At 26.8% G+C, this 18,267-nt stretch overlaps 1 protein-coding gene across 3 annotated transcripts in view; it reads left to right on the top strand.

Annotated features, from left to right (window-relative positions):
- IntS3 (integrator complex subunit 3) overlaps positions 1 to 18,267 on the top strand; it is a 66,755-nt gene that overhangs the window by 11,364 nt on the left and 37,124 nt on the right. For 2 of the 3 annotated variants that reach the window (XM_087168095.1, XM_087168097.1), the window contains exons 6-15: positions 603 to 669; positions 802 to 943; positions 1,165 to 1,294; positions 2,202 to 2,299; positions 3,059 to 3,106; positions 4,052 to 4,283; positions 6,362 to 6,441; positions 6,522 to 6,613; positions 9,468 to 9,562; positions 12,055 to 12,174. In XM_087168095.1, the coding sequence (XP_087024221.1) occupies positions 603 to 669; positions 802 to 943; positions 1,165 to 1,294; positions 2,202 to 2,299; positions 3,059 to 3,106; positions 4,052 to 4,283; positions 6,362 to 6,441; positions 6,522 to 6,613; positions 9,468 to 9,562; positions 12,055 to 12,174 (1,104 nt within the window). The remainder of the gene's footprint in view (positions 1 to 602; positions 670 to 801; positions 944 to 1,164; positions 1,295 to 2,201; positions 2,300 to 3,058; positions 3,107 to 4,051; positions 4,284 to 6,361; positions 6,442 to 6,521; positions 6,614 to 9,467; positions 9,563 to 12,054; positions 12,175 to 18,267) is intronic. The other variant, XM_087168096.1, reaches the window with a different exon arrangement.

Genomic DNA, 18,267 nt, shown 5'->3' on the forward strand with positions numbered 1-18,267 from the left:
AAAAATGGGAACATGAAATCACTTGATTTGTTCAAAAGTGGAATTAAATTTATTTTTAATTTTTTTCAAGATATCACAAATTTTCTGTAAAACAGCAAGACACTACCCAAATCGTGTGCTTCTGTATTATGTGACTAAATTTTTAGATGCAAGCAATTGATAACTAATAATTTAATTAAAAAAATAATGTTTAATTAATAAAATTCATTAAGTTTAGTTATTCACCTTTTAATTAAGAACTATTTTTAGTTACCCAGCATATATAACTGCATGTCTTAAAATATATGAAAATTGATTGAAATTTTCTAGAAATTTAATGCACTACTTTAAAAATTTAATGTTTCTATGAAATGTTAATATTAAGTTTCCAATTCATAAATTAACTCACCTCTCTGTGACTTCTTCTATTTTCATTTGTTTCTCTTTAAAATTTATAAATGTTATTTTGTGCACAAACATGAGTCTTTTATATGTCATTTTACATTTGTGTCATTTTACTAAAAAAAAAAATTCAGATAATTTCTTCCAGCTATTACATGTCTATAAACATATTCAAAATGTTGTGAAAATATATTTAAAATTCCTCATATTTTGATTTTCAGGCGGGGATTTATCAACAAAAAATTTATGGTTGACTGAAGCCTTGTTAGATACTTTCATTGAACATAGGTAAAGTCTAATTTTCTTTGCAATTTGTATTTTGTGAAATTTCTATTAATTTATAAAAAATTGTGTACTGTAATAGCTATTCGTAATTTTAGTTTATATGTCAAATCTTTGTTTTTTTTATTTTTGTTACAGGATATGGGTTGAAAAATTTAGTGTTTTAATAGCTACCATTGTATATACTTATCTTCGATTAATTGAAGATCACATATGGCCAAAATTCAATTTGTTAAGGCAAAAAGAAATAGACTTTTGTATTTCCTTATTAAGAGAAAAGGTACGTTCCTATCACAAATTGCACATATAATCGATATTTTGTATTATGATTTTGACGCTGAGAAATGTATGATAAAATATAAAGATTTGAAATAATATTTTAATTTGTTTGCTGTTTGACTTATATGAAATAGTTGTTTGAATTCTATTTCTTGAGGCCTTGTTTTGCTTTATTGCTGCACTCTATTGTAAAAACTAATTTTTTAAAATTTATTTTTTAAGTTTGCGGAATGCCTGATAATTGGTAGAGACTTAATTAGACTTTTGTTAAATGTTGCCCGAATTCCAGAATTTGAAAAACTTTGGAGAGACCTCTATTCAAATCCAGCTCTATTTGCACCAAATTTTACTGGTAAGGAATATTTTGTAAATTCAGTATAAAATAGTATTATATTTTTTAGATTAAGAACATTTCTTGATAAAATATGTCACAAATATATTGAAATGTCACAGAATATATGTAAAAAGTCCTTAAATAGAACTTATATCAGTACAGTTGACTCAAAAATTAATCTTCTATATGGGCCTGGGTTTGAGAATGTAAACAAACAATGCCAATTTTTAAAATTTCTTTTAACAAATCAAATATTTCAACATTATTTTCTATTTAAATGACTAAAAATTTCTACATTGTAGAAAAAGTAAGAGGTAGGGTTAGAAATTATAATGTAACAGTCAGGCGTCAATGTCACCTAAATATTTTCATTTGTTGGCAAAACAGTTTATCCAGGTGTAATTTTAATAGTAGTAAAAAACTTTTTCTGTGTTCATTCTGGACTTTAAAAAAGGGCGGGGCACTAATAACTGAAAAGAGCCCGAAATCATCCCGAAAAGTCCCTAAAAGGAAAAGAAAAAAAAAATGCATTGTATTTCACAAAAATTTGCATAGCTTTTAAGAAACCCCAAATTTTCACAGTTATTAATTTTATCATTTGAAAAAAAACTTTTTTTTCTTCAAGGAAAATAGTTTAACTTACAAATTATTCAGCTAATTTAGCACATTATATAAATTGGTTTTAATATAAGCATCATTCTAGAATTACAAAATGCTAGCGGGTTGTAGTTGTAATGCATTAAAAATATCGAAATTTCAAAAACAATGTCATGGCTGAAAGAAAATGAAAACTTACTGTAATATAGGCCGAAAAAGCGATTATGGCTTTATGGTGTAATCTTCTTGAATCATGTAGGTGATATGAGATTCTGAAGGATTATGTTTAAAATTTTTGATTCTTGCAAAATTTGTGCTATTGTTCTAGGTGTTGCACAGTTATTAACAATAAGAACATCAAGGAGGTTTCTCCAGTGTAGGCTTACTCCTGACATGGAAAAGAAAATAGCATTTCTTACATCGCAGGTAGTTTCAATAATGTTTTTCTTTCTTTTTTTAATAACCAAAAATCTTACCTAATCTTTATCATATGTTTAAAATATTGCTGTTTTTTTCACTTCAAAAATTGTACTATATGCTTATTTAATATGAAAAATAAAGCAATCTTGATTCTTTTAGTCTTTAATTTCACATGTATGTGTGTATGAGATCCTGAATTTTGTGAATTTCATATGCTGTTATGTTTAGTAATGCTCAATTGCTAGTTGCTAGTTTCTTAATATTGAAGAAAATATTTGTCTTATCAAGAAAACAAAACGGAATTTCTTCATAAACATTTATGCTAATTGAAAACAAATGTTTCCCATAGTTGTTTTTAACATGTCATAAATGGCAACTGAAGAGAAAAAAAAAGATAATGCATGCTGTCATGTACTATGTTTTGTTTAATTTATAATTAATTTTTTAAAATTTCTTTTTAACTTTAATAGTGAGTAAAAGTGTTTGGTTATAAATTTTATTAGCATTAATTTTAATAGTTTTTTTCTTCTTGGTAACAAATCCCTTTTGTTGTTAGCGAATTATCTATTTCTTTTCTCTAAATATTGCTGCCCTTTTTAATAAAAAAATTTATTTTTCAAACATAAAATTTTTAAATTCATGTTTTTTACATATATGTTTTATACATATATATAAAGTGCGATATTGCTTTAAAACTGAATCTTTACTCATCTCCTCTATTGAAAATGAAGTTCGTTTTTATACTTGAAAATTATTTTCTTGCAGGTCAAATTTGGACAACATAAAAGGTATCAAGACTGGTTTCAACGTCAGGTAAGAAGGTTTTGTTAATTATTTAAAATTATTAAATTTTTACTGTGCATGTATTAGGCAGGTAAAGTAGATGTGTAGTTGTGATGTATTAAATTGAAGCATGGGGACATTTATTAATCTTTCTACAATGATAAGATTAAATTTTCATCTTTCAAAAAAATCTTATCTTAACTGTCAAATTCAGAAAAACTTCTGAAGTTATTTATTACTTATTTGGTATTATTATTTTACTAAAAGTTAAAACTAATGCATTTTAACTCAGAAAATGGTTTTAATTTTTACAGTTTTGTGTTAGTTATTAAACTGTTAAAATTTTCTTTTATTTATCAAAATCACTTTTGTTTTAATACAAAAATTCGAATATCAAGCTACATAAATTTAAGTGTTTGCAACTTCATTATGTTTAATTTAGTAACTGTACCATTTGCTCACAAGTGAACACCCAATCCAACCAGATAATTTATTTTGTTTAGATAAAAAAAAGAACTATATATAAAAATTTGACTAATTATTCAATATCTTTTTGAATATATACGTGTTTAAAATGTACATTGCATTCACTGTAAAAAAATAGAACTTTAAGTTTTTTAAAAACTATTTCAGATTTAGGATTTCAATCTCAAACAAATCAGCTCTATCCAAAATATGAACTATTCATTAAAAGTTTTTAATTTAACCTTACTGATTATATTATTATAGAATTTTCACAATTCTCTTTGAATATCTATTTTATGAGTATATCAGTACTTTCAAACAACAAGTGATTCCACTTTAAAAATGTTTAAAAAAAACTTTGCTACTATTCTAATATGTATTATTTCTGTATCTATTTTACAATTTTTGGATAAATAATTATTATAAGTTTCAAGTATTTTGTGTAGCTTCCTTTTCTTTCTTTCAAAGTTTAAATAAGGTTTGCCTGATTTCTTATTTCATTATTAACAGTATCTGTCAACTGCAGAAAGTCAAACACTTCGCTGTGATCTCATTCGTTTCATTTGTGGCGTTATTCATCCTTCTAATGAAGTCCTGTGTTCAGATATCATTCCTCGCTGGGCTGTCATTGGCTGGTTACTCACTACTTGTACATCAAATGTCGCTGCTTCTAGTGCTAAGCTATCTTTGTTTTATGATTGGCTATTTTTTGACCCTGAAAAAGATAGTATAATGAATATAGGTAAGCATATGTTTTGTTTTATGTCCAACTTTTTTTTTGTTTGAAATTATATCTATTTAGAAGTCTTCATCTGCTTAAAGGGGGGGGGGGGCTAGAGTGAACATCTGAATAGCATTTTTATTTATTGGTCAAACTCTGTCTGTGAGATATGGTAGATTGGCAACACTGATCTATACTTCCATGTGCACTAGCCCTATGTAGTAGCGCTAATGTAGATGAAAAATTTTAAAAAAAAAAATATTATGGGAAAACTAAATGTTTTAATTTCAGATAATAAACTAGAATGCATGTCTAAATTATTGTTAAAAAATACTGCATGACTTAAAAATTCTGTTAAATATGTTTTTGTGACAAATTTGTAAAAGATATTCATAATTGTCCCCTTCTCCCCTACTAACTCTTTTATATATAAAAAAAAGTTATTGTTTCAACATATTTTAAATGAAAAAAATCATTTTGTTAAAAGTGACATGAATATTCTAGGTTCTACAAATTATCATTTTTTATTTACTTCATTTTAGTTAAAGTGTATTATCATAATAAATTTTTCAGTTAAACATTGAAGAATTAAAGTTATTCATTATATGCTATTGCTTTTAATGCATTAATGTTTTTTAATGAATCGATGTCAATTGTATGATATGCTATGTATTCTGCTTTGATATCTACAAAATATGCCATCATATTGACCAAAAAAAAAAAAAACTATTTTTGAAAAAAAAAAAAAAAAAAAAATCAAAACCTTTGATTTTGAACAAGATATTTTAGATAAATTTATATTTTCTGTCTGGTATCAAATTTCTACTACATCATTGTTCAGATTTTAGATTTCAGAATATTTTCAAAGAAGCTTGGAATTTGAAGCATGGAATGTTTAATTTTATTTTAATATTAGTTTTAAAATCCATTTATACATAGTATGATAGATAATTAACTCATTAGTGCCTCCAATCTTTATAGATTCAATTCTGATAAATTATTAACTTATAGGGAGATATTTTTTTCGTCCTTTGAATTATAGTAATGGTCGTTAGATTGATAATGTAACTGTTGTCTTTTTAATTGTAACATGAAAAAAATCTTATCACTAAATGATGAATAAAAAATTATTGTAATTTGTATACTTTTTTTTTATAGAAATATCATGTACCTCTCCATTAAATTTTTTTTTTTTAAAGCTTTCAGTATTTCTCAATATTTAAAAATTTTTCCTGCAACTTTTCTAACTGAAAGACACACATATTTTAAATAGTACAGTAGAGTCCCAATTATTCGAATTAATGTGGACCACAACTTACTCAGTTAAAGCGAAGAGTATAAAAAAGGAAAGAAAAAGAGTAAATATAAATGTAATGTATTTAACAAATAGAAAATTTATACAAGTACATCACATACAATTCATATCATAATTAAAAAGCTTACTTAAAAACATTTAAAGAGCATACTTTTTAGAGAATAAAAAAGTTTTTACTTAAAAAAGTCCTTAATCTTTTTTTGTTTTACATTACTTTGGCACTTTTCTGCAGCAATATTTCGCCATCTTTTTTTAGGGATAACAGGATGTCTTGTATCACTTCTTCTTGTTGTTCTATCTATTCAAAGCACTTTCGATAGCTTTTAGTTCATCTGAATAAGAGATTTTTATATGTTGCTTTTCATCGTCACTGTCTTCATCATCTTCGCTAGATTTATTTCATTATTAACGATCATTTTATCAAATCAATCTGTTGGATTTCGTTTTCCTAAGTGTTTGGAAGATGAAATTCAAATTTTTTTTGGCATTTGTTTTAAAATAAAATATGAACTAGAACAAAAAAAATCCTTGAAATATTTGATATCTCAGTAAAATTGGAAACTTGGATTATCTGGACTCTACTGTAATTACCTATTAATTTTCCAGTTGTACTCGCAGCTTTTAAAATTAATATACAAATTACTTTTCAATAGTGGGAAGTCTTTAATTAGTAATGGGTTAGACTTTAATAGCATTTTTTGCATATTTAGTTGGAGTTCTGTTACATATAATATTTCGAAATAAATTGTATTTCAAACATTAATGATCAATTTGATGTTTTCAGAGCCAGCTATTCTTGTAATATATCATTCCGTAAGGTCTCATCCTGTCATCACTGCTACATTATTAGACTTTTTGTGTCGGGTAAGATTAAAAATTTTTACACAGAAAAAACCCTCTTTTAATTAGTACAATTTTTGACACATTATACTTCTCTTTTGCAGATAATGCCGAATTTTTGTTTGTCTCTTAAAACTCAAGTTAAACAGGGTATTTATGCATCTTTAAGGCAAATTCTGGAAAAACGAGTTTTAGCGTGAGTGATCAATTTTAAATATCTATTAATAAACATTTTTTACATTATCTTCTGTTATGTATTCAATTTTATGGAGAAAAAAATTTATAGAAAATAATCAGATCAGTAAACATCTGCTTCTATGTAGGATTAGGAAAAGTTGAAAGCTAAAAATTAGACTCATGAATATACAGTTACTGTATATTCAAAGCTTGATAGCAATTTTGCTATATTGAGACAAAATCTAAAGCAAACATTTTTACACAAACATTGTTTTAAGTCAATCCATTAAAATTCATCTGAAATTAAACGAGATGTGTTCTAAATTATCTCTGATTTGCTCCAAAGAAGGTCATTTTGCTCAAAATTTTACAATAGATGCTTTAGAAAATAATTTTTGTCTAAACAAATTAATTTTATTTACTTTGCAAACTTCTTATGCAGCAAAAAAAAAAAAAAAAAAAAAAAAGCTTCATTTCTAATTGCAACTCAATATAGAGGGAAATTATTGCTCCAAATTTTCTCAAGAAAAATAAAACAATTACTTCAAAAGTATGGAACTACTAATTGCTGCCAAACAGATAAAAATTCTTAATTTAGATTCACTAAATCCTTGTGCATATTGTTGCTGAAAAAATTGCTGTTTGTGTAATTAATACATTTCAAATAAATAGTAATGACCCATAAATGTTTTGTTGTGACATCTACACCTTAAAAGTAAAGAAATTTATTGTAACAAAATAAGAGCCTGTGTTTAAAATATGTATAAATTATGATCTATGGGTCAGCTCTAGTCTAGATTCTCTCTAGTTCATTCCAAGTGAAATGAAATGTATTTATGATACTTTGATAAGTTTTTATTTATTTATCAGGCAGCTAATTTAAAAAAGTTAATTTTAGTTCCTGGGGGTAAATTAGGACAACTCAAAAGTCTAAGAGTTACGAAGATGGCCTAAAAATGCTGCTTTTAAAGTTTGAATTCAAAGTTTTCAGTTACCATTCAAACAAAATTCATTTCATTCATATTTTCACCGTGTTCAATGTTAATTCTGATAATCAAATTTACAGCTTTAATTAATCGAGCTTTACCAAAGCAAGTAATCACGCTAATAAATATAAGGCTGTAACTCTATGAAACTTCCTAACTCACCCAGTTTGATAATGTACCACAGGTCACAAAATAAAAAATTGAACACCTTAGTAACTTCTGATATAATAGCCGGATTGTCATCTATGAAGTTGCATTCTTAGTTTCTCGAAGTTCAGATTTTAAACTTTTCTAATTTATTTATTCAGACGGTTTTTAAGCAAAGAAGGTTAAAGCGCAAAAAATAAACTTTCTTTGAAAATATTTTAACGGATTACACTAGACTGCAATCTAGGAAATTGAATCGGGAAAGCAGATAAAAATTTTTACCATTTAATGTTAGTTTCACTTTTAACTATTTCTTGAACTATTTAGGTAAACGAATGCATGCAGAATTATTCAAAGTTATTTACAAGGGGCAAAAAAACTCATTTAGAATTAATTTCATTTTTTAATTTAATAATGGCAAAAAAATTGCATTGTTAGGCCTACAGATTTTTACTTAAGATTAAGTTATATAAATTTTAAATTACAAAAATCCAAAACTGAATCTGCTCTAATAAAGCCAACATATTTTAATTTATGCCCTTTAACAACCATTACGATTGCATCTTAATACATGAAAGCCCAATTTCTAAATCAAAAGTTGGGTATTTATTTTATTTTATTTATTTATTATTTTGTGCATTCTACGGCTTTTTTCTATATTAGCTGAAGCATCTGATCCAGATTTCAAACAACAAATATTTCTCAGTAACTCCTCCATGTAAGAACACCACTGTTTAAACCTTATGTAAACATTTCATCACATTAGCATTTATATGCTCCTTTTTAAAAATTAAAAATATTGGATAATAGGATAATCAAAATAGTTATTTTAAATTTAGAGTGCAACCTCCATCTTTTATAACAGGGGTTTCCAACAGGTGGCCCGGGGGCCGCATCTGACCCGTGAACTGGAATATATTAGTTATTTTTTTTTGCTGACAATTCTCGTAAAAAATCTAGGCTGGTTTTAAATACTTATCTCGTTAATAGAAAACTAATTTCTTCGTTTCTGTGAAATTAAACATACCAGCGGTGCAAAAAAAAAATTTTCTCGGGTTTTGCATCCAAGAAAATATTTATTCAAATACAAAAATAATTGTGTATGTTGCTCTCTTTTATTTCATTATTTTGTATTTTGTGAATATAATTCAGCATGTGTGTATCAGAAATTTTCTCGAAAAAATTCTCCTATTTAACTTTTTGAAACCACTCATTTTGGACCAAAATATTTACACACACATTTGTAAATTTTAAATGTAAATATCTATTCTTTGGAGGCTGCAGCAGGCAACCTCAATTTTCTCATTGAACATTTTGTGTGGAACCATGAAAGTTTTAATAACAATCTTTTTAAAGTTTTATATCTTAACAATTAGAGATCTGTTGCACATTAATTGTTTAATACACAGGTGCACATTAAAGTTATTGTAGCCCGAATTCTTATTATTTATTTAATATTTTTAAAAATATTATTAGTAACAATTAAGTATTTTTTAAAAATCTACTTCTTATTTTAATTTGTAATTCAATACTTTTGTTTTGTACAACTTGGTAAAAATCTGAAAGCAATATTTAATGTTACTTCAAACATAAAAGAGTCCTACATAAAATTTTGATAAAGTTGCGGCCCGCCACTTGATTTGTGTTTTTAATTGTGGCCCCCGGCTTCATGTAAGTTGGAAACCCCTGTTTTATAATAATCGTTTTAATGATTACTTTAATTTTTATTTTTACTTCTAGATCTCTTTCTCCATTGTTCGATAGCTCGAAACTAGATCCTGAGCTGCAAGTTTTATTGAGAGATACATTTCCTGAATTCTGCTCCCCATCTGGTGGTAAGCCTATTTCGTTTTAAGTGAACTATGATACTTATTTTAAATTTTTTGTAGTACACAATATTTTCTACTTTAACCCACTGGCGGTTTAACAAATGGGTAAAATTGAGAGAATGTTTCCCAATACACTTTTTCCCTGTCTAATAACATGGAAAAACCGGTTATGCTATGAGGAGAAGACTGCACGTTAAAATAGGACTTTTTACATGCAGAACCGTCAGTAGGTTAAAGAAAGAATTATCAGTTCAATAAATTAAATGCTAGTAGTACATGATGTTAGTTACAGTAGACTTTCCAAAATCTGCAAACTATAATGAGAGAATTTTATTTCAATAAATATAATAAAAAATAATTAGTGAGAATTTTAATTTTGATAGTAATATTTGAAATTTAAATAAAGTAAAACATTTACATATAAGTATACACATTTTTACTTCTATATGTTGTTTTACTTTATTTAATACTGCAGTACAAAAATACACTTACATCGTTAGATTGTAAACACTTAAAAGGAATAATTTGAACAATATTTTTGCTTTAAGATAATTTTGTTTTAAACATGTAGTTTTTTTTATCATTTTGTTAAACAAAAGAAGAAAAAGTTATCACAGTCAAAACTTATTCTTTTTTTATTTTATTTCAGTTTTTCTTTATCTCATTCTTTTATTCCTTTATTATTTTAATTTTTATTTCTGATTATTTTTTCATACAATTATTGATATCAATCTTGATAAGAAGTGGAAACAAATGATCATGATAAAATGCTTAATACTGTAGATAATTAAATAATTAATAATTTGAATTATAGGGAATAGTAGGAATAGCCAATCACATGTATCTTATAATTGGAATGGTGCAATGAATTCGTAATTTTTGTGAGAATGAGGGCCATTATTTGTTCTAGTTTTGTGAAAGATAATTTTTAATGTTTTTTTTCCTCATTTTTTTAATATTAGCAAATTTATATTCTGGTTTTGCGATTAAGTTTTAAAATTGCATCAAAATTATATAAGACCCAGAAAATTGTTAAATATTTTAAGTGTGTGGCATCATTCTTTCATAACTTATCACTGAATTGTTTTATCTTCTATCCACCATAATTAAACTTTTGCATTGCCTACTTTTAAGTCAGTAATTTATTAGTATTATGTATTATTAAATAATGCTAATTTATATTAATTTGAATTCTTGTTTTAAATTTTTTTAAATGTATATTAGTTTTTATCTAGTTGATTGAAAATAACTTAAATCTTTACCCTTTAATAATCAATCTATTAAAAAAGTTTTATTAAAACTGGTGCAATTGTTTTTGGCGGGTGAAAGAAGAGGACTGGAATGACAGTCATTAGCATGCTAAGCGCCATATAGAAAAGATTAAAACAATAAATAATATTTCGTTGAATGTATAAAAATCAGTCATATTTATAATATTTTCATTCTTTTAACTTTCGTTGTAAATTTACATAAAGTTAATTTTCCATTAAAAAAAAATTTGTACAGTTTACATTCTTATAAACAAGATCTTGTTTTAGGGATTCATTTCAATGATCTGTGCATAAAGTTCATTGTCTAATGCTGATCATTCTTAAAAAAATCACTTTAAAAAGCAAGTGTTATACAACGTTTTTATACACTAGTTTAACCTTATTTATTTAAAATGGTATGTTACTAACATTCCATTATTCTAAAATAATTCGAACATTTTTCAAATGCTTACCTATGTTTCTATCTACTATTAAATTTATCCCCTTTTTTATAAGTTATTAGTTGCTGTAAACTATTGATATTAAGTAAAATGAATATTTTTTTTGTCACTTGAAGAATATTGTTAATTAATATACAATATAAAAAATATTGTTAATTAGTAAATCTGCTGCACACAAAATATTTTTTTTCTTATTATTATTTCCTCCTTTTTTTTCCCCTCCAATTATTTGTGTAAAAGGTTCACCATATTTGGTGTCAGTTCTTACCACATATAGCCATGTATTGTTGCATACATAAATAAAGTAAAAAAAATTTTTTTTTCTCCCATACTGACCAATCTATCTAGTTCAATTATTTTTAAAATTGGCTTTAAATAGCATTATTTTGTAAAGTTTTATCTATTATTTCATGTTATGAGCAAATGTTTAAATTTTTGTGATCTCACAAAATCAATTTAGGTTATGATGTTCATTTTTATTGAATGTTAGGAGTGTTACATCAAATTTTGACAGCATAGTAAGATGAGTGTAAAGTTCTGGTTACAGAAAATTTTATCGATTAATAGGTCTGAATTCATAGATTAATCAGTGTGTTTTAAACATTGTATGCTACAATTAATTTTTAATTGGGAGTCTAATTAAATTATATTTTAAAATGGAAGTATTTTAGCATGATCATTTGTAGAACTTCACTTTATTCGTTTTATTTTTCTTTATTTTAACTTTCCCTAAAAGGTTTTATAATTTTATTTTTATTTTTTATTTAATCCTTCCTTTACTTTTCAGTAAAAATCGATGAACCACTAAAAGATTCTTCTGAGCTAATGGTTAAAACAAATCACACATCTCTAAATAACACTGAGCACGAAGCTCAATTCAGTGAGGATGAAGATGACATTCCATTAGGTATATGTTTAGATATTTTTGCATTTCAAACTAAAAACAGTTTTCACAATAAAATCTGCATAAAAAGATAAATTGATCAATACTGAAAAATAAAAATACAACACAATATGCTTTCTTTCACTCAACACAGTCTGCTTTCTTATACACATTTAATTACAAAAACAAAAGTTCATCACACTCTTCTGATCATGGAAATCGCTTATAAATGTTTATTTTAAAGCATAATAGCTAAATGTTGAGTAAATTTTTAAACTAAAAGTATATCAATTTTAAAATAATTCGTTAAAAATTTTTTTTAACAAAGCTAAATGAAAATTTTGTATGAATAATCATTTCTCAAAGTAAACTAATGGATATGATAAAAAATTTTAATTTTTTTTTTTACTTATTACCATTATGAATGTATGCATTTTCATGGGAGAAGAAATTTCAAAACCTCTTATTGTAGTGAGAGCTGAAGAGAAATTATAATTCTTAATTTTTCTTTCTTATCAAACAAACTATATTGAATTATTTATTTTTTTCATGGCAAGAAAACTGAAGCCAAAACTTCTAAGTCTTTTCTATATAAGTCAAACCTTGTTAACATGAACTAGTTTTCGATTCACCATCAAAATGTATACTAATATAATACTGTAATCTTATACGAAAGTACTTATAGCTTGAAATGTATTTTAAAGTGAACTTGAAATTTCATTACCCTGTGAAAATTTTTTATTTATAATGTGAACAAAAAATTTATTAGCCCTCTCACAGGTAAGAAACTGATCATTCACAGTTTTACATCTATAAGAGTAGGTTTTCTGTTTGTTATTTTATTGGTTATTTTGTTGATAATTGTAAGATTCAACAGCAATCAAATGAAAGAGTTATATGAATTGAATCTGTTGAGGGGGAGTGCCATCTGGAAACAACATATACCCTTTTGTAATTTAATGAATAAAGTTTTCTTTCAATTCATGGGGATGCCTTGTGAATGTAAAGAAGCATTTTTTTTTTGAAAATTACCACCTGAATGAATCCTTTGTTCGATATGGTAGTCATTCTTCCCGCAGTCTCAGATGTTGTTCTAAGAAATTTATATTGCTGAATTACATTTCCATAGGTAAAGACGTGTGTAGCTAAAATTTTTCTTAAATTTCACTAGCGAATACTTTAGTCAACTTTCCTCTGGTGGATGCATACAAAGCAATTAAAACTGTTCATTCTTTTGTATTGTAAAATGAAAATTCAAATATTTTTTCTGAACAGTTGATAAGTTAGAAGACTTATGAAAATCATGTACGAATAAGAAACGAAAACAACAATTATTACCAATTATTGTGTTAGACATTCTCCTTAATTTGTGCAAGAAATTAGTTTACTCTTATTAGTTACTTAAGTTTAAGTAATTTTTTATTTGCTTTTATTGAATTTAAAAAAAAATAGAGCACCAAAAAAAGTAATTATACTTTGTTTTAGGTACGCTTTCTCTGAACTATAGTATATTTTCTTCCTTTATAACTATTTTATTTTTTAAAGTGATTGGCTGTATTTGTTATGGGTTGTATAGAAGTTATAAATTTATTATAAAGTGCGAAATGAAAACAGCTATTGAAATGAAATATGCATTAATTTACATATTCATAATCGGAATTTAAGATACAAACAAGCAAATAGAAAACACATATAGGTAATAGAAAATGTCTGTGTATCTTATGATTTTTATCTATAAAATTTCTAAACTTTTAACGTGAACAAATTTTCTGTCCCTCTTAGAGTTGACGCTAACGAGATTCAACTGTATATATAAATGGATTGTCATAATCGTACATATCTAAATTTTGTAGATATTTTTTTTATTGGCCTCGAGCCGGGCAAGGTTGGCTCAGCCTATCATCCCTTCAGTGGGTTGATAAATGAGTACCAAGCATGCTTGGGAACTAAAACACTGGGGGCTCTGCATTCGGCTGACCACCTGACCAGAACATCTGCTCCTGCACGCCAGAGGCCAATGTCAACAAAACTGAAATGGACACAGTAGGCTCTGGTCCACTATGGGCTATTGCGCCACTGAGTTTAGTTTTTTTTTTATTGTAAAAAATAGGTTGAAGAAAAGATATATATTAATTACTTCCAATTAGTACTCATATAAATAATGTAATTGATTTTTCTTAGTTTAGAAACAATGGAGAAAAAAAATTTGAAATTATTTGCATTAATCTTTCTTTTTTTCCAAAATTATTTCTAAAACTATTAAAAACAAATTTAATTTGTTTTTTATAGTTTTAGAAATATTAGATAATTTAATTATAATATTTGATAATTTAATTATCAACGATAATTTAGCTCTCAAGTGTGTTCAGTATGTAGGTAGAAGAAAAAAAGCTATTTACTCTATCGACAGATATCTAAGACAAATAGATTTGTACATATGTATGTCATTTATATGCGGTATATATAGAGAGTGAAACCTCCAGGAGACAAAACCTCTATGTGGTGACCTTCTCTATTTATGACCACTTTTGGGAGGCCCAGAGTTTTTTTCCACAGCCTTTGTTATGATGAAAACCTTTAGAAGAAACCATCAAAACCTCTCCTAGTAACCGGTTATGTGTCCAAGAGCTCTTTTTGATGATCTGAAAGAGATTTGCAACCTCAAGCTGAAATCAGATTCCATTAAAGATGATGCTATGAATGATTTATTTTTAGAATTGAAAGTTAAATTAGAAAATAAAAGTTATTTTGCAAAAAACTAAGCATCTCAAACAAACAAACCTCCTCTCATTTTTTAAAGCAAACTAATTTTTATGATATTAAGTTAAATGCAAACTTAAACAAAAGCATAATTGGTAAATTTGTTTTTAATTATAATTATATCGGTAGGGATCACTTTTATTGACGTTAAGTTTATTGATCGATCCAATTTTCATGACACCAACTAACACCTTCCATGACACTGACTGAAATTAAAATCGTTTGCGAAAAATTATGTACCTTCAATAACATTTTGAAGTCATTGTAGATAACTCTTAAGAACGACCAACCTTAATCAGCAACCATTTTATTGTGGAACAGAGAGTGGTTGCTCCTGAGAGATTTCACTGTATATATATGTATAAAGTACTAAGTCCCATATTTTGATGTTCGTTTACCTGCAGGGTCTCTGTTCCGGTACTTTTTAAGAATTAAAAAAAAAACTCTTTTCCCTCTTCAACGTTTTTATCTATGAAGTTTTAATTGATGAAAATGCGAACAACAAAACTGCATAGACAACTGAGTGCATCAAAAAATAATTATTCAAATTTTCGTAATTTGAAATTTTTTGATAATCTAAGATTAAAAACCTCTGAAAATCTGTAGAAATAACTGATAAAAATGCGATCGTAAGTTCATGACGGATTACGGTTGAATTGTTGATTATTGAGTACGAAATGCCCAATCCGAAGCTTGCTGAACGAAATAATTTCATAATAAAAATTCTGATTTTAAAAACCAAGTGAAAATCCGTTTGAATAACTGCCGAAAAAACGAGCAGAATTGTCGCTGATCAAGTGGATTGAGATATAATTAGTAACTGAAATGCGTCATTACGAATTTGCTGTATGTTATAATGGCTTATTAAAATATCGAGGTTTTGAAAACCAAAGCTGTATAAAACCAATTTGTAACAAAAACTGTAAAAATAATGCAACAACATGAATTTATATTTTGATTGAAATAGACATTAATTGTCGCCTATTTGTTGTTTTTTATTGAATAAAGGTGTTTTGATGTATGTTTACCTTAAAGACCTATTTTAAGGGAAAATCAATTTCTTCGACTTTTCGGAGCTCCAACGATTTTGGATATGGGAATATCCAAAATTGTCCTACTGTATATGTATATGCAATGTTGACCTTGACAAATGAAATGCCTGACCAACAGCCTGCAGATCCTTCTTGGCTATGGGAAATTGAGAATATTTGATTGATATCTTTGCTTAGACTCTTAAACCGTGTCCCGCAGTGGACCAAAATTAAGCATCACTGGCTGCAGTCAGTAAGCAGGTGGTTGACCATTTTGATCAGCCTACGTAGGGATGGAGGGTGCACGGTTTCGGTCCTTGTTAAACTGTTCTAACATAAAGTGCTTGACTTTGCTCATGTTGTTGGGCTACCAAAGCGAAGGAACCATCCTCTCTACAGAGGATCAAAATTGTGATGGCATGTCTTTGGATCATCCTTGGGGATGTTTCCCTGGCCGTCGCCGATAGCCCATTGTGCAGTTCAAGAGCAACGTAAATAAAATAGCTACTTACCTACCTCGAACAGTGTCAGAGACCCCCTAATGGCCATGCCGTAGGTTAGAAACACCTGGTACATATCATCAGCAATTGCTTACAAGTGAAAGGAATTAAGTTGATGATTATATTTTTGAAAGAAAAAAATTAACTTGAAGGGATGATTAAATATAATGTATTTTTAAAATATGATAGTAAAAAAAAACTGATAAAAGTTATTATTTATTTTAGTATAAAATGGGAATTGGGGTTAATTATTACATCTTTAACCGGAAAAATAACTAAAAGCCTTCAAATAGAGACGGTGTGTTTCATTTATGAGCTGACAATATTAATTTCCAGATAGTATAAATAGTTATTTTAGTTAGGTTACAAATCCTTTGAAATAATTTTTATTGATTGTGAAGTTGATAATTTAAAAGTGATTTTAATGCCTTTGACAATATATTGTATGCTAAAGTATGCTCAAATGAAAATTATTCTAATTTTTTCCAGAATTTTTTTTAATTAAATACATTTTTAGAGGACACCATGTCTTGTCTACAGATGGTCTGATTTTCACTTTAATTCAGTTTTTTTTTGTGTGGTTTTTATTTATATTTTATTTCTGATATTTAGAATTTAACTGATAAAAATAATTATTAATGAATTAGATTTATTTTATAGCTCAGATGTAAGAATTATGGGATTTGCATTTAGTTGTATTTCTCTCAATAATTTACTTTCTTATTGATACCCATTCCTTTATATTGTTAGTTTAAAATACAATATCTGAATAAAACAGAAAGAAAATCATTCATTTTTGATAAATACTTTGTTAACTATTAAGAGTTTATTTTTTATATAAATTAAACAATTAAAAGATTTATAAAAAGCTAGATTTATTTAACCAACTGAATATTTAAGTTATTAATCCATTTTCGGCTAATGGTGCATAACCACACCATTTTAATAAATTATTTTTTATTAGCAATATAAAATAATTTGCAAATATTTTTCAATAATTTTATTTTTCTGTTGTTTTAAAGTGTTCTAAGGACATCTATAAAATATTTGTAATTCAATTGGAGTAAATAATTTCTGTTGAGAAATTTTCAAAACGTGCTAATTTTTGAACTTCAAACGGTTATTGAAAAATTCCATTTTTTTAAACTGTATAATTATTCCACTTGAGATTTATTATATGTTTTTATAATGGGTTAAAGTTGTAAGTTCTGAAAATAAAATTAAAATGAAACAAATATCACAAAAAAATTAAAAATTTTTCATTCTAATTTAATGGTGCGTTGATGCACCATTGGCCGAATCCATGAGAAATAGGTCAAATTTGAAAAGTCACTTTTTATGCAAGATTTCAGAGTTTTATTGAAGTTTTGTTGTATATTCAGAGTTTTATTGTTAAGTTTTTATTTTTATCAAAGTTTTATTGTGCTGAGACTAACAGTGTTCAGCAAAATATGCCATAAGGAACAAGCATTGTTCTGAAGTTACTTAGCGTTGTTTCAATACCTGAGATGCAAAAATATAAGTTTTGATAACTCTTCCTGTAGTTTATTTTAAATTTTGAAAGAAAAGGGTTTTTTTTTTGCATCAGGCACAGCTCGCGAAAATCGCATAGGTGGTTGTATATTGGATGACTACACAAATATGAAGAAAAAAAGTAAACATCGTGGTTCCTATGATATTGCATTCGGCAAGAATACAGAAACATGTGAAATAAAATGGAACGACAATACTGTGGTAACAAATGTTACTAATAACTGTACCATTTCGCCCCTTGTAAATGCCAAACGATGCAGTCACAAAGAAAGTAAAGAAGTTTTATTTATTTA

Source organism: Parasteatoda tepidariorum, chromosome 7, assembly GCF_982258835.1.
Source record: "Parasteatoda tepidariorum strain Cologne lab strain chromosome 7, Ptep-v5.0, whole genome shotgun sequence".
Taxonomy (NCBI): Eukaryota; Metazoa; Arthropoda; class Arachnida; order Araneae; family Theridiidae; genus Parasteatoda; species Parasteatoda tepidariorum.